Genomic DNA, 23,099 nt, shown 5'->3' with positions numbered 1-23,099 from the left:
TTAACGTTGAAGAATTTTTTTTAAAAACCCCATTGAGTGTATAGTGTATATAGTGTGTTGAGAGGAGTATTGTGTTTACATGTGTGATTTCGGTGATGTTATCTTTGTATTTTCTCTTGTTTATAGTAAGAAGGAAGTTCCGAGTTGTTGCGACGTAAACATTTTGGCCAAATCACATATTGGTGTTCTCTCTTTCTTTTTCTTTCTCCATTGTTATCTGTTTTTTATTTTCTTTTTGTGCACATACATATTACATTATTTTTGCTGTGCAATTCCAACAATTGGTATCAGAGTCACACGGTTCTATTCCGGGATTCCACCAAAATCTGTATTAGTTGTTCTTGTATTGCACGTGTTGAATATGGCGAGTTCGAGCTCTACCCGGTTCGACATACTAAAATTCAACGGATCCAACTATACAATTTGGAAGCTGAAGATGCATGTTGTGTTGGTGAAAGAAGATTGCACAATTGCCATAGAAGGAAAAGAGAAGAAGTATGCTGATATGAAAGACAAAGATTTTGAGAAGAAAAACCAGATAGCCATGGCTGATATTCTTCTTGCTTTACGTGTCCAAGGAAACCACTGCCAAAGGTTTATGGGATAAGTTGCGGAATCTCTACGAGGGAAAATCGATGTCCAACAAAATATTTCTCCGACGACAACTCTACAATCTGAGGATGAAGGACGGAGTCTCTTTGCAAGTACACTTGAATGAGTTCAACACTCTAGTAAGCAAATTAGCAGCTGTAGAGGTACGTATTGATGACGAAGAAAATGTTGCTCTTTTGTTTTGTTCTATGCCAGACTCTTGGGATAGTTTGATAATGAATTTGAGCAATACTAAGGATCTGCCATTAGAAAAGTTGGTGAGAATTCTTCAGGTGATGCAATGATGGTACGAGGTAGATCGAATGAGATAAATGACTCTATAAAAAATCAAACAAGATCCAAGTCAAGAGGCAACAAGAAAGGACTCAAGTGTTGGAATTGTGGTAAGAAGGGGCACCTTCGAAAAGATTGTTGGCAACCCAAAGTAGAGCAAAATCGGCCCAACTCTGACAAAGATCCGGCTTCAAATAATTCCCAAGGAAATATCGCAGAAGGAAGTGATTAATCAAAAGATGGTGATGTACTGTCTATTGATTCTTGTGAAAATTTAAAACATAACTGGATATTAGACTCTGGTGCTTCTTTCCATAGACGCTATGCAGAGATTGGTTCTACACATACCAATCATGCAATGGTGGGACTATTTACATGGGCGATAATAGTACATGCAAAATAGTGGGAATTGGAGACGTTAGAATTACTATGTTTGACGGCATCACTCGTACAATCTCTGGTGTACGGTATGTTCTTAAACCGCGAAAGAGTCTCTTGTCACTGGGAAAATTTGATGAAGATGGTTACAAGTTCTCTAGAGAAAAGGGCCAATTGAAGATCAATAAAGGAGCTATGGTAATTGCAAAAGGCAAATTACAAGAGAAGCTATACCACTTGATCGGGGATACCATGGTCGGCGATGCCATCGTTGCAAATGCTGTGACCAATTCTGTCATGATTTGGCACAGACGTTTGGGTCATATGAGCAAACAAGGACTTAAGGTACTTTTTGATCAAAATCTACTTCTTCGTTTAAAATCTACTGATTTGAATTTCTGTGAAAATTGTTTATTTGGGAAATACCATAGAGTTAGTTTTCACAAGTCTAAAGCTAGGAGTAGAGAGGTATTAGATCTAATACACTCTGATACGTGGGAAGCTACTAAGGAATCTCTTGGAGGTTCATTATACTTTGTCTCTTCTATTGATGATTTCTCCAAGAAAGTATGGGTATATTTACTCCAACGAAAGAGTGATAATTTTTCCTACTTCAAGAAGTTCAAACTATAGTTGAAAATCAAAAGGGGAAAAGAATTAAGTGTCTCAGAACCGACAATGGGAAATAATATACCTCAAAAGAATTTGAAAGATTTTGCAATGAGCACGACATTCTAAGACAGTATACGGTTCCACGAACTCCACAACAAAATGGAGTTGCTGAATGGATGAATCGTACACTTATGGATCGAGCTAGAAGCATGTTGAGTGTTGCTGGGCTGGAGCAGAACTTTTGGGCAGAAGCAATCAATACGGCATGTTACCTAGTAAATCGCTCTCCCACTACGACACTTGATTGCAAAATTCCAAAAGAGGTATGGTCAGGAAACCTTGTTGATTATTCTTTTCTACGTACATTTGGTTGTGATGCTTATGCTTGGATTCCTAAGGAGCAAAGAGCCAAGCTAGAGGCAAGGTCCAAAAAGTGTATTTTTTTGGCTATGCAGAAGGTACAAAGGGATACAGATTATGGGATTCTACTACCCACAAAATAGTTGTTAGCTGAGATTGTCTTCAATGAAGATTCGATGCAAAAAAGAATCAAGCTCTAAGATAACAGAGAAAGTTGAAATGGAATCTTTTCAAAAGATTCAAAAGCAAAAAATTGATACAACTGTTGATGTACTTGAAGAGCACATTGAAAATTTTGAAGAAGTCACGATGATCAAGGTTAATCAAGGAGAGCTATAAGACCTCCTGTCTGGCTTCAGGATTATGTAACAACTTATGCTTGCATTACAAAAGAGTATGAGCCTTGTTCATACCAGGAAGCATGCAAATGTCCAAATGCTCGTCATTGGCAAAAATGGCAATGGAGGAAGAAATGGAAGCTCAGAAGAAAAATAAAACTTGGGACTTAGTCAAGCTACCTAAGAATCGAAAGGCCATTGGTTGTAGATGGGTGTACAGGCTCAAAAAGGATACTAGCGGGAATATCGAAAGATACGAAGCTCGACTAGTTGTAAAATGATATGCTCAACAACGAAATATGTTCTCCTATTGTTTGATTAAGTACTATTTGTATTCTATTGAGTATGGCTGCAGTACTTGACTTGGAGCTGGAGCAGTTAGATGTTAAAACTGCATTCTTGCATTGTGATGAAGGGTGATTTGACCCGATCTATGAAACGACACATGGACACTAACCCGACGTAAGCGACAGCTAAGCATCGTGGTCTGGTATAACTAAGTGAACAGGCCCCTAAAGTAGCTCACCACGCCGCGAGCTCCCGATTCCTCGAGCTACCCCCAAAGGAATATTCCGAGGCAACTTCAGCTCGCAAACTAAGAAAACCAACTCGCCCGAGTTCCTAAGCAGGCAAGCCATCCCAAAGAAGTCTACTAATGGCACTCCTGAAGTATTCCTAGCTCGCTACAAAGTAGCTCGTGAATGGATCGCACGAGCATTCCGCAGGAAGCTTCTATCTAACAGGCCATACCAGTCAGACTATGCCATATCCCCTACTGACGGCGTAGTCCCTGTCCTTTTGGCAGTCTGCACCCACGTCTCTTAGTAAGTGGAGGCGTGCCTGTCACTTTGGAGACATGTCACTCGCCCAGGTAAGGAGTACGTCCCAACGGCCACCTACGCAGCCTTGGCAAGTAACGGCTGTGGCAGGGGATCAGTGGTGGTTATGCCCAATCCCCCAAGGGGTGCCCCTATAAAAGCCCTCAAGGCAGAGGAGAAAGTTCTTCTGGAGAAATAGACCAAAAAATCTCTTGAGTACAAGAACACTGTGCGACCTACACTCTTAGCCCTTGTTTTTCCTTTCATCTCCCATACACAGTACTAACTTAAGCATCGGAGTATTCCCACCGGGTAAACCCCCGGAAATCCTTTCTTTCATCTTCTTAGGTCTCACCCGTTGCCAGCAAGGAGCCAGTCAGCGGTCAGCTAAGAGTGCTCGGGTCGCGCTACATCATTTGGCGCCGTCTGTGGGAAGCGCTTCAAAAAGCCTCTCTCTTTAAACTTTTTTCAGTCCTTTCTTCTTCCTTGAAACAGTCCAACGTTCAAGGCCTCCTCTAGCAACGTAGGATGAAGCACGGAGATAGATAACTCCAGGGAACACTCCCAGCTTCCTACTGTCTGTATCGGACAGTTCACCATCCCCCTCTCAGTAGACGGAATCCCTAGCTTAAGCATGCCTCTCACAATGGCACCTGTCATCGCCCCACTTCCTGTTGCAGTCGAAACAACCTTCACCGAACCTTCGGTCATGCCCCCAGCGGCCAGCCTGAACCAGTTGAAGGACCTGGTGCAGTGCATGAGGGCCATGCAGGCTCAAATGCAACGGTTCCAACAAATTCAACTCTATCAACAGCACATATTGCATCATGTCTCCTAGTATCAATACCGGCAACAGTTCCCCTAGCTTCCCCAACCTCAGCTTCAGCAGCCTCAGCTCTCGCCTCAGTGCCTAGCTTCGCAGCAAGCCAGTTCTCGCCACCAGAACGAGCACTCTGGCCGAGGAGAGGGAAAAGACCGGCTACCCCGATCTCGTCGTGGGTGGCCAGGTCGGGAGGACCCCGGCTGGGTAGGTCTACGTTGCCCCGGCAGTCGAATCTTGGAACCTCGATCCTAGAGAACCGGTTCGAGATCCTAATAGGAGACTCTAGGCAGGCTCCTTCTATCCGCAGACGCTTTGGTTGTTGTCCTCATGCGGTGGCAGACGCGTGAGCCTTGATAGGAATGTGGGTACACTGCCCGAGCAGATTGTTTATCAGGCCTATCAAGAGGCCATTCAATGTTCGCGTTCCCATTCCAATGACCCTAAAACAGCTTCCCTTGTGGGTGCAGACGCATTGGTTGTTGTCCTCATGCGGGGGCAGACGCGTGGGCCTTGTTAGGAATGTGGTTACGCTAGCCGTTGGAGCATGGCGGCCCTACACCGGCAAAGTATCAGGTGGACATGCTCAGTTTTCAGGTTGAACACTTGCAGCAGCAGAAGCTCATCACAAGGCGAGTGCATGTTCGGCGACTCATGGGTAAAAGTTGCCACACTCGCGTTCGAAGCGGTCAAGTCTCCTTGAGGCAGCAGCAGCGGGGCCCCCTCGGAGTGAAGATGTAGCCCGAGTCGGCGAGGCGAAGCGTAGTTTCGAGGGCCAGGAGAGCATAAGCCATGGCTAGGTTTGAGTAACCCGCACAGGGCGAGGTGAAGTCTGCAGGTCAGCATGGTGAAAGGGTACCCAGGTCATCGCCAACATGAGGAGTAGACCTATCAACGTGTTCGGTAGCATCACTGAAAAGCTACCAAGAAGACGGTTGAGCCTTGAGGTAAGATGATACATGGGACGGACCTCCGCGAAGCACCACACACATTTCTTCGAGGGCCCTTCTTTCACAATTCAACGGCATAGCCATTGCGCGGTTTGAGTAACCTCGACACTGGGGTGAAGTCCAGGCAGGCCGGCATGGTGAAATGGTTCTGTCCCCATAAATGGACACCAATATAGGCAAGACCCGGGCTAGCCAGACGAGCCCTGGAACTGGCAAGGAAGTGGATGGCGCGGGACCCAGACGCCCATTCACGAGGAAGACCCATTGTCGAGGACGACAATGGATTGAGTGGGGGAGCCTGTTACGGTTCAAAGCAGGCTTAGCCTTGCCTACGCTTGGCATGCTTACATTAGGGACATGCCCGTCATTTTTGCCTGTAAGACTTTTGAGAGAACTGATGTCATATTCAGGCAGACCACCAAAAGCTTAACGTACTCTTTGAGGAGGGGTGGTCGACCTCCTTGGGTGCCTAACCTTGGCACTCCTAGACCATCATCCCCTTGCGGGGCGGCTCTGGTTAACGGCTAGCATGGCTACCAGGGTTCCTCATGGGCGCACACTAGCTCATGGGGACAGTGTTGGACCGGCACTGCGCTGCCGACACTCAAGGGAGGCTTGGCATGCGGGCCTGGCTCAAACATGTCCCTTCACCTCGCCAACCCCTGCCCAAGCTGATTGAGCTATCCCATTGCCCCTAGCGCATGGGTGTGTTCCGGCCCAAGCGGTTGCCTATCATCATGGCACACAGGTGCCTGTCATCATCGGCATACAGGAGACCCTACACATCGGTGCCAAGTCACCTCATCGGCGCATGGTAGCCTTCCATGATGGTTGTCCCCCTTTAGCACGTAAGCGGCGCCTCCCATGGACCGGTCTGAGCCAGAAGAGTGCCCCGGCCATTGGACTTGAGGTCATGATCCAGTGCTACTGACGTTGGTGGAGCCATCCCATCGGGCAACTCCTAGCCTCTAAGCGCACAAAGGCTTGTTCTGGCCTGCCTTGGCCAGGACGCCGCACGGGTTTCTTCCACTGTAGAATTACCCCTGTGACACCACAGCACATCTTCACCTTGTATTGTGAATTTCTCGCAGCACTGATACACATCCCGAATCTCCACCGCTGTTGGAACTGTCTCTGCAATCTTTGCCGCTAGAACCGCTGCTACAACCCTCAGTGTCACTGCAGCTCACCGGAGTCCTTTGCCTATGTTTAGTTCCATTGGTGAACGTTTGGTGGGAAATTTGAACGAGCAGTTCTTGTCTAGTGGGCAATCTGAAACCGAAGCAGCCCTGAACTAGAACGCCATCAACCAAGGCCCCAAGCCATGGCATGCGTCATTCTCATACGCAAGAGTCATGTAGAACACTTGCTTGAAGATGGGGAGGAAGGCTCGAGAACGTTCAGGCAGCCCAGGAAGCTCTACTTGTCCGGGCCAAGGCCAATGCCAATTGTCATACGCAAGAGTCTATTGATGATGAAGAAGAATATATTGAAGCCCTAAAGGCTCTCAATCTCACTCTATCATACTTACAGCCATGGAGACCATTTTTGTTCATTAAATGTAATTTTTAGAGACTAAATAAGTTTCTGGCAGTTGTTGATGTGATTAGTTGGTGTGTATTTGGTTATTTATGGTTTATCCTTTAATCCATTGTGCTTCAATTGGTACAATTTTTGTTGTTAACAGATGAAGATATGCTTCCTAGGATCAACATGGTTAAATTGTTATTAATTTTAGGATAAATTGTTGTAACCTCCCCTAATTTTTTTGATCATTGCTGAAACCTCTCTTAAAGTCTGGTAATTACAATCACCTTCCCTGAACATTCTAACAAGTTGCAACTTGCAAGTGACCCCGTTATTAGGATCCTCTAACAAGAGACACAAAAATGTCCAAAACACCCTTGCAGTTACAATTGAGGCTGATTTTTATAGAAAAAATAATGCAAACTTTGTGAACAACAAAAAAGGGAGTTTAAAGTTGTAATTTTACCTTTGAGCGATTGATATGAAGGGCAAATTTGCAAAATGAATCAATTTGGGAAAAGAAAATGAAAGGGATTTGGATAATGGTTGATATGAAGAGAAAATTTACAAAATGAATCAATTCGGGAAAAGAGATTGGAAGGGTTTAGGGTAGTGATTGATATGAACAGAAAATTTGGAAAATAAACATTTTGGTCAAATTAAAGTAGCTGCATGAGTATTTTGGACATTTTCGTGCTTCTTGCATATATGGGGCTACTTGTAACTGTTTTAGAAAGTTAAGGGGAGGTGATTACAATTACCAAACTTTATGGGAGGTTTCAGCAATGGTCAGAAACTTCATTGAAGGTTTTAGAAATTTACCCTTAATTTTAAAACCATTGAATTGGGACAATTAATCCAAAAGTTACTAATAATAGAAACTAAATTAATATATTTAATAATAATTGGGTATAAGTTAATATCTACCTATACTATCTAAATTAACCTACCATTTATTCCAATTTAATTTCAAATTAATCCAATTATAATTGACTAATTAATTAGTTTAAATTATTAGACACCATTTTTGGGTAAATTGCTAAAAGTCCCTTGAAGTTTGTAACCATTGCTTAAACCTCCCCTTAAGTTTGTTAAATGCAATCACCTCCCTTGGACATTCTTACACAGTTTCAAGTAAACCTCTTTTATTAGAGTTTTCTAATAGGAGGCATGCCAAAATAAACACAGTTACTTTTGACCAACATATTTATTTTCCAAATTTTCAATTCATATCAATCGCTACCTCAAAAACCCTTTCAATTTCTTTTCCAAAAATGATTTGTTTTTAGGGCAAATTTTTTAAACTACCCTTATGGTTTAATTAATTCACTAACTCTATCCTTACTGTTTATATATTGTCTTAGAGTACCCCTAAGTTTTTTGACAATTGTCTAAAACCTCCCTTACCATTACCTTTCTGCCACATGTGACATCATGTGATTGATATATTTCCAAAAATTTCTAAAATACCCTTTTGTCTAAGTCCACTCCATCTCCATCTCAGTCTCTATCACTGATGAAGATCCCAGAACGACTTTTCATCTTGATGTTGGGGTGGATCACCGATTTCATCTTCTGGGGATCGAAGAAGATGATTATGACTTGGAACAACAATGATCCCATTCTTGACATTGATTTCAAGAAAAAGTTCGTCGCTGTTGTTAAGTGCATATGAAGCATGGTTTTGGAGGGTATTTGGATTGTAACAACTTCCCGGTAGGTTGGACTGCCGAACAGTCTGCACCTTCAAAAAAATTGCAATAGGAACAACAAAGCTACCAATCGTGGAACATCATAGTAATGAAGATCAATGGAGGCATTTCTAGCCGTTTCAATCACCAAGCAGACAAAGTTATCTCCCATACTCTGCTCTCCATTAATGACAATCTGCATTTTTTTGGTAACAAAACAAATACTATAGATATTCTTCTATTTTTCCCTTGTGATTTTCAAGTTCAATGTATCAATAGAATACAAATCAAAATTTTGTTTTGGAACAACCAAAACATGTCATTTTACTTCATTAAAACTACCAACAGATCAAAAAAGCTAGGGATTCAATATAAATTTCCTTGGGTACACGAAGCCTGTTGACCTCCAACCAAACTGATAATTAAAAGCTACTGCTTGGTTCTTAACCTCCAAAATGAACTGATTATCAAAAGTTGCTGCTTGGGTTTTTTAATTAGACACGATAGCCTTTGCAATTTCTGAAAGTGCTTAAAATCTTAATTTTTTGATCAACGATAATGTTACTTTGACATTTGAGTAAGTGGTTCCTGAATCTCGCTACCTTGAACCAGTAAGGAGCCAATTTGCTCATTGCTTCCATTACTTTGGGGTCCTCCTCATCTTCATATCAAACGTGTCGACGTGATCAAATAAATAGCTTCTAGTGCTTGGACCCTGAGATCTAGATCATCTAATGGCTCTCGTTCGATTGAACAGGCCCCTAAAGCAGCTCGCCACGACGCGAGCTCCCGGTTCCCCGAGCTACCCCCAAAGGAATATTCTGAGGCAACTTTAGCTCGCAAGCTAAAAAAACCAACTCGCCCGAGCTCCTAAGAAGGCAAGCCATCCCAAAGAAGTCTACTAATGGCACTCCTGAAGTATTCCTAGCTCACTACAAAGTAGCTCGCGAATGGATCGCACGAGCATTCCGCAGGAAACTTCTATCTGACAGGCCGTACCAGTCAGACTGCGCCATATCCCCTACTGACGGCGTAGTCCCTGTCCTTTCGGCAGTCTACACCCACGTCTCTCAGTAAGTGGAGGCGTGCCTGTCACTTTGGAGACGTGTCACTCGCGCAGGTAAGGAGTACGTCCCAACGGCCACCTGCGCAGCCCTGGCAGGTAACGGCTGTGGCAGGGGATCCAGTGGCGGTTATGCCCAATCCCCCAAGGGGCGCCCCTATAAAAGCTCTCAGGGCAGAGGAGAAACTTCTTTTGGAGAAATAGGCCAAAAAATCTCTTGAGTACAGGAGCACTGCGCGACCTACACTCTTAGCCCTCGTTTTTCCTTTCATCTCCCATACACAGTACTAACTTAAGCATCAGAGTATTCCCACCGGGTAAACCCCCGGGAGTCCTTCCTTTCATCTTCTTAGGTCTTGCGCGTTGCCAGCAAGGAGCCAGTCAGCGGTCAGCTAGGAGTGCCCGGATTGCGCTACATCACATGGTAATCTTGAAGAAGAGATTTATATGACTCAACTTGATGGCTTTGTTGAGAACAACAAAAAGGATCTGGTTTGTCAGCTGACCAAATCACTTTACGGTCTAAAACTGGCGCCAAGGTGTTGGTATAAGCGATTTGATTCCTTCATTGTGAGCTTGGGCTTTAGCAAATGCGGAGCAGATCATTGTGCCTACACATACTTTGGTAATGATCACTTCATCATTTTGTTGTTATATGTTGATGACATGCTAGTTGTAGGTACTGATAAAGGAAGTATCTCAACACTGAAAGCTTGTTTAGCTAGGGAGTTTGACATGAAGGATCTGGGGGCGGTTAATCAGATTCTTGGGATGACGGAATATAGGGACAAAAAGAACAGGAAAGTTTGGATAACTCAAAAGAATTATGTTCAAAGGGTCTTGCGGCGCTTCAACATGCAAGATTCCAAACCAGCCAGTATCCCATTTTCTGTTAGTTGCAAGTTGTCTTCGGAACAATCACCTAGCATTGAAGCTGAGAAGACAGAAATGTCCCACTCATCAGTAGTGAGGAGCCTTATGTTTACCATGGTGTGCACCAGACCAGATATTGCATAAGCAGTGGGAGCAGTCAATAAATTTATGGCAAATCCAGGAAGAGATCATTGGACTGCGGTGAAGAGAGTCCTTCGGTATTTGAAGGGTACTTCTGAAATCTCTATTTGTTATAGTGGCCAAAGCTTAAAACTAGTTGGTTATGTGGATGCAGACTATGCATGAGATCGCGATAATAGAAAATCAACTATTGATTATGTGTTTTCTTTAGCTAATGGTGTAGTGAGCTAGGCATCAAAATTGCAATCTGTAGTAGCCTTATCTACAACAGAAGCAGAATATATGTCAGCTACATAAGCATGCAAAGAAAGTATTTGGCTAAAGAGGTTGCTTGAAGAATTCCACATCAAGAAAGAAGTGGTGACTATTCATTGTGGCAGTCAAAGCACATTACACTTAGCAAGAAATCTTGTCTTTCATGCACGGACTAAACACATTGATGTACAGTACCACTTTGTTCGTGAGGTAGTTGAAGATGGGCAGATCTCGTTACAGAAGATCCACAGTAACAACAACGTTGCTAATATATTGACAAAGCCGGTGATGAGAGAGAAGTTCATCTAGTGCAGAACTTCTCTAGGACTTGAAGCCACATAGCAAGAGATGATTGGCAGCTATTCTCGAGCAAGTTTTTTCACTATGAAAATTGTCTTCAAGTGGGAGAATGTTGAAAAGTAAAAAAAGGGTGGGCCAGTCGGTGGCTCACTGAGCTAAGCCCGCCATATTGAACGGTGGCACACCATTTTTGTTGCTTACTTAACGTTGAAGAATTTTTTTAAAAACCCCATTATACCCCTCAGCTCAAGTATAAATAAGGGTCCCTCCTATGTTAGTTCAAAACATACTCCATTTCATTTCAGTGTATAGTGTATGCAGTGTGTTGAGAGGAGTATTGTGTTTGGGTGTATTGAGTGTCGGGTACGGGTTTGATTTTGGTGATATCATCTTTGTATTTTATCCTGTTTATAGTAAGAAGGAAGCTCTGAGCTGCTGCATGTGGACGTAGGCATTTTGGCCAAACCACGTACTGGTGTTCTCTCTTTCTTTTTCTTTCTCTATTACTATCTGCTTTTTATTTTCTTTCTGTGCCCGTAGAGATTACATTATTTCCGCGCTATGCAATTCCTACACAATTGGAGAAAATATGGGCAAAAACAGGTAAAAGGAAGCGTGAATCCATGTGGCTATTGTAAGTGCTGTTCGTGTATAATGAGGTGGGAAGATGAACAGTTTTTTTTTTTTTCAATTATCCGAATAGTTATTCTAAAGGTAATATGAGGATTAAAAGATATTATAACGACGGATTTCAAGAGAGCTAATGAAAGGAGCTCTTTATCTCACGATCAAATTATAAGAGGTTTTTATCGCAAAACAAAATACGGAAGAGTCTTTATCGCAAAACAAAATTCAGGGGTCTTTGTCACAAACCCGATAGTACAGGGTTCTATCAACCGTCAACGAAGGATTAATAGAGCCAATAAAAATGGATATCTTCTCAGACTCAGGTTCCACTGTGCGTCCGTAAGTTTCTCGTATCATATACACAATACACTGTTACTCAACGATATTCAGGGAAGTTTCACCACTAATCACTTATATTCTCTATGCTCCTGTTCTGCCAGCAACCTTCTTGTAAATGGAGTTCCATCTTCCCTCAAATTCAAATTCTCATCCGTTCGACCCTCCCTTTCAATCCCTCTCACAGTTACTCTTCCCGCCTGTCTTTTCAAGTATTCATTAGGCCGGTCTCCACTCAAGAGATATACGAATGCAATATCCAAATCGGCTCTCTCTCTCGTTCCGGCAAAATTGAAGCTGCACGAGAACTCTTTGATAAAATGCCTGAGAGAGATGTTGTTTCCTGGAATGCTATCATTACGGGTTACTGGCAGAACGGTTTATTCGAGGAATCAAAGAGATTATTTCAGCTGATGCCAAAGAGGAATATGGTCTCATGGAATTCGATGATTGCAGGCTGTGTGGAGAACGAGAGCATTGATGAGGCATTCTACTACTTTCAGAATATGACCGAGAGAAATACTGCCTCATGGAATGCGATGATATCTGGTCTTGGTAAATACGGTCATATCGAAGAAGCTACAAGGCTTTTTGAAAAAATGCCTCGTAGGAATGTGATTTCTTATACTGCGATGATTGATGGGTATGCACAGAATGGGGAGATTGAGCGAGCTCGGGCTCTGTTTAATCGCATGCCTCGTAAAAATTCTGTTTCTTGGACGGTAATGATCAGCGGTTATGTAGAGAATGGAAAATTTGCTGAAGCGAGGGAACTCTTTGATCTGATGCCTGAAAAGAATGTTGTAGTAATAACTGCTATGATCACGGGTTACTGCAAGGAAGGGAATACGGAAGGTGCAAGAAGCCTATTCAATGAACTTCATCATAGGGACCTTGTCTCTTGGAATGCCATGATAGCAGGTATGCACAAATGAATTGACCTATCTACAACATGAATGCATATTGAGTGCTTGTTTGTGGGGATAATAAGCTAATGACCTAATGTCATACTAGCAACCATGGTAGGCTAGGGAATTTATATTCATTTTTCTTTCACGTAGGATATCTTAAGGAAAACAAAAACACTTATATCATTGGATGAATTTTAATAATCTGTAGATATGTTCTTTTGCAAAATTTCTTCTTAATGTTTACTATAGATGCCGTTATTGTGGTTATGTTAATCCAATTGGGTTGATTCTGCTGTTTGGATGTTGTCAATGCATATGCAGCACCATGACTCTTAGGCAAAAGACTGTATTTATTTCAAGCAGGCCAAGTTATTTTGGAGCTCAGGAAAGAACTACCTAATTTGTTAGTTTATTCAGGTTTACGTTTCATGAAACAAATTTGTATGCCTTCATAGCTGATAAAAAAAAGTTCCTTCACTTTTCACAGGCTATGCACAAAATGGTAATGGTGAGGAAGCACTCAAGTTACTTTATACAATGCTTAAAATGGGTGTAAGAGTAGATCATTCAACCCTTGTTTCAGTTCTTACTGCATGCTCAAGTCTTGCATCATTAAAAGAAGGGAAAGAAATCCATCTTCTTGTTGTAAGAAGTGGGTTCGAGTCAAACATCTCTGTATGTAATGCTTTAATAACTATGTATAGCAAATGTGGCAGCATATGTGATTCGGAGTTGGCTTTTGGACAAATAAGTAGCCCGGACCTTGTTTCCTGGAACACCATTATAGCTGGGTATGCACAGCATGGCCACTATGAGAAAGCTTTAGGTTTGATCAGCGAGATGGAATTGATTGGCTTTAAGCCAGATGGCATAACATTCCTTAGTATCTTATCTGCATGTGCCCACGCAGGAAAGGTGAAAGAGAGCACATATTGGTTTCATTCAATGGTGAGCCATTATGGAATCACACCAAGAGCTGAGCACTATGCATGTCTGGTTGATATGTTGAGTCGAGCAGGACAGTTGGAGAAGGCCTATGAGGTTATCCAACAAATGCCATTTGAACCTGATTCTGGAGTTTGGGGTGCACTTCTTTCCGCTTGTCGGGTTTATTTAAATGTGGAACTTGGAGAGTTAGCAGCTGAGAAGCTTGTGGAGTTGGAGCCTCTGAATCCTTGTGCTTATGTAATGTTGTCAAATATATATGCAGCCACTGGCATGTGGAGGGATGTTACTAGAGTAAGAAGTTTGATGAAAGAGCAAGGAGTTAAGAAGCAACCGGGATATAGTTGGACCGAGATTGCAAATAAGGTGCATTTGTTTTTGGGTGGGGACATATCTCATCCAGAGATTGATAAGATCCATTTGGAACTCAAAAGGATTGGTTTGCAAATGAGGATGATGGATGATTTTCAAGATATTGTAGCGTAAATTTATGTCTTACAGATGCAGTTATCTCAAACTTCTATCTGTTTTTGTTAAATCTCTTTGTTTGTACCAACCACTGCCCCAAGATATAGGTGCTTCTTGGAGTGATACATCATAAATGAAGATGAATAGTATATTTGAAAATAGAACTGATTGGTCTAGAGATGAAATGGCTAATGGTTTTGGAGGTGTGATGTTGTGATCTTGTAGATGTAAGATATCTCAGATGACAATCTCCGAGTTAACCCCCTGTTTGTCTGCTATATTACGGCTGGTGAAGATTTCTGTGGACTGAAACATAGAAGAAACTTGGCAGTGGAAGAAATGCCAAAGCATTGAATGACTTGGAAGGCCTTAAGTGTGAAACAGGATGAGTGTAGGGCGAACTATCTGACCAGGTTCTCTTGGAAGGTGGAGCTTTAAGGCTAGACAAACAACGGGCAGACTTTGTTGGGACACTGACTGCTGGTTCTTTAAATACTGGTCAACATGGAAGTTTGGAACAAGTCATCCAGGGCGAATCTTGAGAAAGCTAAGAGAGCCTTGTTACGTAAAAGGAATTGCTGATGTTGACAAAGATGAACTTCACAATTTATTTTTAACAGACAATTGAAAACACCGTCCAAAAGAGGTTTGGTTTAGATTCTTCAGATAGATTGCCAACCAAAAAGACCACAGGATATATTTCTTGTTCGTGGCCAGAAAAGAATATGGATGATTATCAAACGATAGTTAATACTGTGTCCAAGTGTGATGACTCTACTGGATGTTTTACATACAAATCCATTATTCTCGATAATTTACAAATATATAATGAGAAGTTAGTGGGTGTATTATTTATATTTAGTCTATTTATTTAAGAAAGCAGCCTTGAACTGTAAACTTCATCTATTGGCTAAAATTTGGAATGATAGAATAAAAATGAGGATTTCAGAAAGGGAATGAAAAGAGTAATTTGAAAGGGACTGTGAACCAATGCTGTCCCTTGGTTGGATTTGAAATCATGATACTTGTTTGTTGCTGAGGCTCAGTTTGGAGGGAGTACAATTACTAACATGTAGAGTGCAAAACTTTGTATTTTGTATGTTTTTGCACTGTACATATTTATATTTATACTCTTTCCAAACTGTTAAGGTTGCTTTTGGTTGCAGTACAAATTTCATTTGCATTGGTGTAAAGCCATGGGAGTGCATAAATTTTGATTTACTTTGTATTACAAATGAATAGCATTTGCCTTGAAGCATGTCTAAGCTGAAATCTTGCAACTTGATTAATTTTTTATCTAAGTGATTTGTCCATTCAAAATGCATATCATGCCGATATGCTAAATAATTTAGAGTATTAGATGTAACTTTAGTATTTAAACAACTCCCAAAGGTCTTAAATACTCATGGCCTCGATGGTATTCATTGAAACTTAATAAAAGTACCTGTGCGGCTGTGCCCAAGGTTAGATACACATTTTTTTCATATTCAGAGTTATCAACCATCTAAAGTCCCCTTTTTTTCACTTTGGTAATTCAAAGTTCAAACATAGATATATTAGAATGGATATTATTTTTAAAAATATTAATAGGACCCTGAAAACTGATATGTATTTAGTGTATCAGTGACCTGAATCTCAGTATTTGGTATATCAGTGATATGATACGATACTTATTGATACTTTCAATCTTGATATGCACAAGTTGACTATTGACTAAATCTCGTTAGGCACAACGAGTCTAAATGATGAGAAGAACCCTTCATAGGTAGCACAACACAAATTCATCCTCTATTTGATTAAGACTAGGACGTAAATGGATAAGATCGGATCAGATCCAGGTACATCTAAAATGACAAAAAAAACTTATTTTTAAATTTTACAATATATAAAAATGTATATAAATATAGAATATTAAATTTAATCAATTATAAACTTTATACAATTATATAGGACATCGCTATATCTATACATAATTACATACATATAAAACAATAACTTTTGAGCTCAGATTTTAATAGGATCAGATGGAAAAAATTGCATCAAATTATAACATCCAAATCTGGGATAATCCAAATTGAAGTTGGTTTGAGCATGGAACTGAGTCCATTGACAGGACCATTTATCATTAAAGCTCAGTTTGGAAAGAGTACAAATACATATATGTACAGTACAGACTGGATCTGTTCATGAGCTAGGCCCTTTTGCCAAAATTTGAATGGGCCCAGTTAAAACCCAAGCCCAATATAGTGTAAAGTGAGGCCCAAAGCCCGGCCCATGAACAGGTTCAGTACAAATATATACAAAATACATGTTTTGCACTCCATATATTTGTATTTGTATTCCTTCCAAACTGAATCTAGGTAAGGGGTTCAAAAAATCAATGCATATCAGGTATATCCTATCGTATCTTCTGGGTCTCGACGCCTGTTTACAGGTGTTTTGGGACCCACTATTTTTTAATGATAAATATGGATATTAAACTACCCAAAACCTAAAATTTGAAAAAAATAAAAAATATATATTTCCGCATGGTTCACAGTGCGTAACGATACTTTTAACCATGCCTATATTGTTGGAATGGTTCACATTTCCCTATCCCTGCAACTAGGGCACAGGACGTAGGTCGAACAACCTTTGTATCAGAAATTAGAAATTTCTGTGCTAATTACTAAAAATGCCTTCGATCTGGTAAGGAGCAATCCATCCTTTTATACCGAGGGAGGTAATAAGAACATTGACGGCTTGGAAGCTACAGTAATCATTTCTGCATCAATATGTCGCACGAAAGAATTGTTTTCATTCAGTTTTTTCCCTCTCTATTCACTGCCTCGGTACTGTTATTCAACTGTCAAAAGATGAAATAATGTTGAAACAAAAGTGATGATTGGCGGCTTAGTGCCAACTCTGCTTGTGAAAGACATCTCATGTATTTAGGTAGAGGCCGAAATTACTGCAACAGCAGACAAGCCGAATTGTTTTTTATTAACTCAAATTGTTCGACATAGAAATTCCTGATATTACTCCTCTCTTACTTCAAGAGGCGCATCTCCTCGCCTAGCAACATGGGAATAAAGACATGAATCCCATAACAATTGGCTTTTCAAATGGGAAACCTCTACAAAGGGCCCGGAAAGGTTCCATTCTCCCTCTGCTCGTTCCATCTGTCTATCTGTCTCAATAAATAATACGACGTGGTTATCTTCAAGAGGTAAATATACATCCATAAATAACAACCAAAGCAACAGTTACCCAGGAAAAGAAAAAGTTTGTTTATCTAGGACTTGGCTAATTACTTCCAGCCTGAATTTGAAATTTATGAGTTTGTTTTGATTGGCATTTTATGGGGGCATTCGTTTTTTCGGTTTTGAGAGGGGAGAAAATAAATCCCTTCTTTTTTTCAGATTTATGTGAGGACTAGGGAATTTTTACTTGCCCGGATATCCATCTCCCAGGTGGGTAAATAACTTTTCCACCTGGGGGAAAGTTGCCAATTGGATGGGATAAAAATGCCCCTTTTAATAATGAATTTTTATGGCTAAAATGGTCACTGGTTTATTTACCTGTGAAATAAAAGAACATGAGAAATAACTTACTGAAAAGTAAACAGAGCCTAAATGACTTTTAATCATAAAATTTTTGTTGTCCATGGTCTAGGCATATTTAGGACAATTACCTGGAAAGTGGTAATGTGGTCATTACTTACATTAGCCTTATTCTCCTAATTAGTATGCATAAGCTCTTTCAAGAGCTTCTTAAGTGTGGATTATCCTTTGATTTCAGAAAAGCTACAACAATTGCTGTCATTTGTTAGTTGTCTGAAACAATTGTGCATGGGAAATATGTTTCTAGATATCTTCATATATATATATATATATATATATGTTTGTTAGTGCATTCTAATAAAGCTTAGTTATTACAACAAAAAGGTATAATCCAACTGGTTTACTCCAAAATACTGCATCTGGCCATGTATTTTAGATACTCAACTTTCTATAAATATTATGAAGGCAAGGGACTGGCACTCTACGATGTCCAGATAAGTGCACCAACATGGACCTGATATGGGAAATGAGGAGGGCATCACTCTCTATTTCCGAAGACCCAGGACATGGATACACATATTGGCATCCTATTTAATATGCTTTTCTACCTAGTATTTTTAAGTAAAGTGTCACTTCTCAATACTTGCATCTAATTCAAATTAATTAAAGTACAAAGGTTCAAAGCTTTTTTAAAAATTTGTTAAGACAGGCCACTTTACATATTTTAAAAAGTTTTAATGCTAAAGTATATTCTAGAAATGCTCGCGCAAGAGGTACAACCATATGGCTATAGAAATTACAATGTTGCATAATATTGCATGTATGGTTAACATAGAGAAACATCAGAAGCATCACTAGCAGCCTGATGAAATCATAGAAGTTCTTACCCATTCACCAGGGCAAAGGGAACGATAATATTTTGCAAACTTATCGCACTCTGGAGCACCTTCCCCTTTTGCAGCAGTACACCTAAATAGAGTGTCTTCCGTTGTAATAAAACTCAAGATTACTCAAGAAAAAGGTTTTCTGACGTAATATCTAGCTTATGGATGAGGAAGCTGTAACATAAGCAATAATGAGAAATCATGACATTGTAACTTGTTTTGCTCACCTGTGATATTCAATATACCGGGTGAAGCAGTGTCTTGTTTGATTAGTGGTTGGAAAACGGAAATCTGCTGGAGCCGTCTCAAGCTGGAAACAAGCCATAGCATGAGAAGAGGTGGAATTATATCCATATAAAAAATGGAAATAAATCCGTGCACGAGAATCTTGCACTTGCAAAAGAAGTACTGAAACTGACTACCTTTATTTCTGGTGTCTGTTCAACTTCTGGATCACCAGACTCTTCCTGATTGGCAGTTTCATTGCTTTCTTTGGCCGAAGCTGTTTCCTTAATTATATCAGCAACAGCTTCCATGACAGCAGTACCTGTTAGCTTTTCATCCTCAGTTGCTTCAACAGGGATTTGACTCTGATTTGATTGTTCCACCTTCTCTTGCAGCATATATTGCTGAATACGAAAGCAATCCAATTAGGTAGGCAATTGGCATTCTCACCATAACCAGCTGGATATTAGAAATAAAATCCAGTATTAACAGCCTTACACCTACATAACAGGGGTATTTAGGCCTTGATATTTATGTTTCATATTAAGTTAAGAGTCTATCTTGTCCTAGGTGCCCCATGCTTAATGAGGGGTATAAGAGTCATTGCAATATATTTAGAAATTTACATGAATAAGCTGACTGGGACAGAATAAATTAACTTTTTCCCAATTGGCCTTCTAAATTCTCTCCCAATTCTCTTCTTCTGTCTCTTATTTATCTTATTCTTTTCTTTCTTTTCTGCTTTGCTTTCTGAAAGTTGAGTATGATATCATCCAGAATCCCTCCAAAAGTTCTAGACCATGATAATATTCAGGACGAATATATGATATTATGATCCTTGCATTTTAAAATATGATGGATTAGAAACAATCCTAATTGTGCACGTTAATATCACCTTCTGATGGATACAATCAGAAACACGCACAAGAAACATGGACAACCTCCTGAAGAAAAGCAACTTGGACCTAATCATGAATACTGAAATACCAATTTATAGATACAGAAACTCAGTGAGCTAGCATTTTAGAAAGCAGGGAGGGTTTGGAATATGGAACCACAGGAAAAAGGCAGGGTTAAATAAGGATCATGTGATTTTCTCATACTTAGGAATCAAAACCATTGATACATCTCATATTAATATTAAAAAGGGTTCGACTATGATGCCTATACTGGAAAAACTTAGAACCAATCAACCAGCATCATTAAGGTTGTAACCAATCAGGTAGTTTTTCATCAAAATTCATGGGGGTTGTGATTGGTCAAAGCCTTTCTGAGATCATGACTTTCCGACATAATAGATTTTTCCTATTAAAAAATACCATAAGCAAATCAAATCCACCAAGGTTGTGGTATTCACATAATGAATAACTTTGAATGGTTATTAAAAGTTTAGTAATGCATTCTGGGACATACGAAATTGTCAACTTTTGACTGTTTATAAACTCTCTACTCCTTATCAAGAAGGCACCAGTGAGCTGATTAAGACGTATTAAAGAAGTATGGACTTTGGCTTGTTGCCTATGCAAAAACTTGGCCAACACCACCGGAAAACTGAATGAATCAGATTGTTGACTGAATTTACCATGTCTTATGCAATACGATATTAGCAGAAAATGCCCAGGTTTTAGGCCGAAGGTAAGGGCCAATTTGTGATGAAATCATAATTTATAAACACAAACATATCGGAATGGACAACTGTAGAGTGTAGCCTAAGCATTTCTAAGAATTAACAAGACAATACAATTCTCAGTCAACTGGTCCTTATCTGTTCTTCTTGAAAGAAGAACAGCCAATTTCTGCCTACAGTTACAAGATTAAACCAAAGAGCAGTGCTTAATTTAATTGAGCCCTATAAAATCTGCTAATCAAGTTTTTAACGAAAAGTTTCCTTGTACATCAAAGTTTCTTTTGGACTGAATAGTGCTAAAGTGATGGATAAATGTTGCAACACTAATAAAGTGCATAAATCAAGTGCGAAAGTTAAAGTATCCAGCCCACCGAAAGAAGAAAACTTATTTTCTACATTCTGAAGTTGCTTTCCAAATCTGAACATGCGGATCACTAGTAACTTGCAGAAAAGAAAATGGCTTGATTTTATGATTGTTATAGTAAAATCTACATGCAGATACGGTGCAACCTTCATGAAGTCGAAGACAAATTAGTTGTTTTATGAAATATAATGTTTGTCCAGTTTGTATGTCTCACTTTCTATATATCAAACTAGATATTGCAGGCCCAGCAGAGTTAACATGAAAGAAGCTCCTGAAACTAAATACATTGAACCTGAAATTATAAAAGAAACAGATCAAGCTAAGTACATTGCATAAAACTAACCAAGCTGTTAAAACAACATTCGCTAACATTATCAAATATAGAAATTATAACAAAATATGATAGAAAAAACAAGAAAAAAAATGAAACAAATGTTATCCATCTCGCTCAAATTTTCAACAGGACAAAGAATTTCCTGAATGATGCCTCTACTCAATCGATATTTCCACATCCGACTAGAATCACAACTCAATTCATAAAAATCGAATCTAAAGGAGCAAAAATCGGAAGAACCGACAGTTAAATAAAAAAAAAAAGATCAGAAGCACGCGAATTGCAATGTCAGAGATGGAAACCAAGCTCAGATCTATCACAATATATCTAGACCTAACATGGAATTATGAAATTCAGAATTAACATCACTACAAAATGTAGAGAATGGTTCAAATCAGTACCACAGCTAGGCTTGAGGTATTTTCGCTTTGAACTTCCGCCATTGGATACGAGAAGATCCTTTCCTTCGTCGTTTGCAATTTGCATACGGAGCAGCGATTTTTCCAGAAAGAGAGTAATTGCTTTTTATGCTAGGTTTGTTTGGTAGTGATAACTGATAAGAGACTGCGGAGCAGCAGAGGTTAGAGAGAGAGAGAGAGAGGCGCACTATTAATTAGCCACGTTTCAATTTTCTTTGGAGTCCGGGAACAGGGAACTGGGAGGGTACAGAATAAAGTATTGGTTGAATTTGATATAAATAATAAATAAATAAAATATTTGTTTGGTAGATAAAAAAATAAATAAAATATTGGCCCATTCCATTTCCAACTATAAAAATGTTGGAGAATAAGGAATAAAAGAAGAAAAATAAAAAGAAAAGGTAAGAAGAGTTCACAAATAAAAAATGCCACAGGCTTCTAAGTTCTATATGCCAGATTTAGGTCTGAAGCCCATTTTCAATGTTGAGTGACTTTGGATCGGAGGATTGGGCTGAAACTGGAACCTGGCCTGCTCAAACGCAAATAGGCCCAGCCAGGCGCCAGCCACAGCCAGATCCTAGACGACGAGCATTACAGCATCACGAACCATAGAGTTAATACGGTGCAGGCATGGGCGAGGGGTTCAGTTTTACGAGTTACAGGTTTGGATTGGACCCGTTCAAATCAAAATCAATTTGGATGGATTGAAAGGACCAACAAGATATATTGGACTCTAGACTTAATGGTTGAAAGTATTTATTGTATTGGATTGGACCTGGTACATTCATAATGAATTTATATTGGATTGGATTGAATGAAGTCAATATCTAATCCATTAATAGAAGATAAAAATATAGGTATCAATGGACTAAGTTTAAATTAGAATTAATCAAAATTAAAACAAATTTGATAAAATTGAAGGGTCCAGACATTAAATTGGACCAATCCAAAATATCTGATCAATTTGTAATGAACTCACATTAGACTGGATGGGATTGTCCAGTCCAAAAAAAGGTAGCATATTCGGGTAAATTACAAGGATACGGTTTCTTGCATAGGCAATCTCCACATGTGGAGGGATTACGAGTAAATTATTGGAACCTCTAGTCTCTGGATTGAACATGTAATCCCCCATGTCATCCTTTACTACTGGATTATTCTCTGCATGATATTAATTTTCCGAAGTTTCCCACATTTGAATTTAAAACTGCACCCACATGAAAGGTCTGGCGACCTGAAAAACGAGACATTGCCATTGAGTATTGAGAAGTCCAAGCCCTGGCTGGGGTTTGTTTAGAGTGCGAATGGCGTTTTGAGAGAATGAACTGGATCATCTACCGCGAGGTGTTATTGCTAATCATAGAACCGGATCAGATTGGACGGTTGGATTGGAAAAATTGGGAATT

The 23,099-nt window shown here is 39.9% G+C and overlaps 2 protein-coding genes across 3 annotated transcripts; one reads left to right on the top strand and one right to left on the bottom strand.

Moving 5' to 3' along the window:
• Positions 1 to 11,438: 11,438 nt before the first annotated feature.
• On the top strand, positions 11,439 to 15,250 carry LOC148850567 (pentatricopeptide repeat-containing protein At2g13600-like). Its single transcript, XM_088944143.1, has 2 exons — positions 11,439 to 12,895; positions 13,373 to 15,250. Exons 1-2 carry the CDS (start codon positions 12,061 to 12,063, stop codon positions 14,314 to 14,316), a joined length of 1,779 nt encoding a protein of 592 aa, XP_088800269.1. The 5' UTR covers positions 11,439 to 12,060; the 3' UTR covers positions 14,317 to 15,250.
• Positions 15,251 to 17,245: 1,995 nt separating this feature from the next.
• Positions 17,246 to 21,785, bottom strand: LOC148850566 (cytochrome c oxidase subunit 6b-3-like). Of its 2 annotated transcripts, XM_088944141.1 has the most exons (6): positions 21,676 to 21,785; positions 21,155 to 21,232; positions 19,147 to 19,353; positions 18,952 to 19,034; positions 18,728 to 18,809; positions 17,246 to 17,467 (listed from the first exon to the last, which is right to left on the bottom strand). In XM_088944141.1, exons 3-6 carry the CDS (start codon positions 19,345 to 19,347, stop codon positions 17,414 to 17,416), a joined length of 420 nt encoding a protein of 139 aa, XP_088800267.1. In that variant the 5' UTR covers positions 19,348 to 19,353; positions 21,155 to 21,232; positions 21,676 to 21,785; the 3' UTR covers positions 17,246 to 17,413. The 2 variants fall into 2 exon arrangements, with proteins under 2 accessions (XP_088800267.1, XP_088800266.1); XM_088944140.1 differs by lacking the exon at positions 21,155 to 21,232.
• Between the last annotated feature and the right edge of the window lie 1,314 nt (positions 21,786 to 23,099).

This window comes from Nelumbo lutea, chromosome 5, assembly GCF_056320005.1.
Source record: "Nelumbo lutea isolate HS-2025 chromosome 5, American lotus-T2T, whole genome shotgun sequence".
NCBI classification, from domain to species: Eukaryota; Viridiplantae; Streptophyta; class Magnoliopsida; order Proteales; family Nelumbonaceae; genus Nelumbo; species Nelumbo lutea.
The sequence above is the reverse complement of the archived record's forward strand: the minus strand, read 5'-3'. Positions and strand labels throughout refer to the sequence as shown.

Excerpts from the sequence above, each read along its gene's own strand:
- LOC148850567 (XM_088944143.1), top strand. The coding sequence starts at position 12,061 with ATGCTCCTGTTCTGCCAGCAACCTTCTTGTAAATGGAGTTCCATCTTC. Across the intron at positions 12,896-13,372 it reads TTGGAATGCCATGATAGCAG|GCTATGCACAAAATGGTAAT; the intron begins GTATGCACAAAT and ends CACTTTTCACAG.
- LOC148850566 (XM_088944140.1), bottom strand. The coding sequence starts at position 21,717 with ATGGCGGAAGTTCAAAGCGAAAATACCTCAAGCCTAGCTGTG. Across the intron at positions 19,035-19,146 it reads AACAGACACCAGAAATAAAG|CTTGAGACGGCTCCAGCAGA; the intron begins GTAGTCAGTTTC and ends GCTTGTTTCCAG. Across the intron at positions 17,468-18,727 it reads CCCTTTGCCCTGGTGAATGG|ATAGACAGATGGAACGAGCA; the intron begins GTAAGAACTTCT and ends TTATTGAGACAG.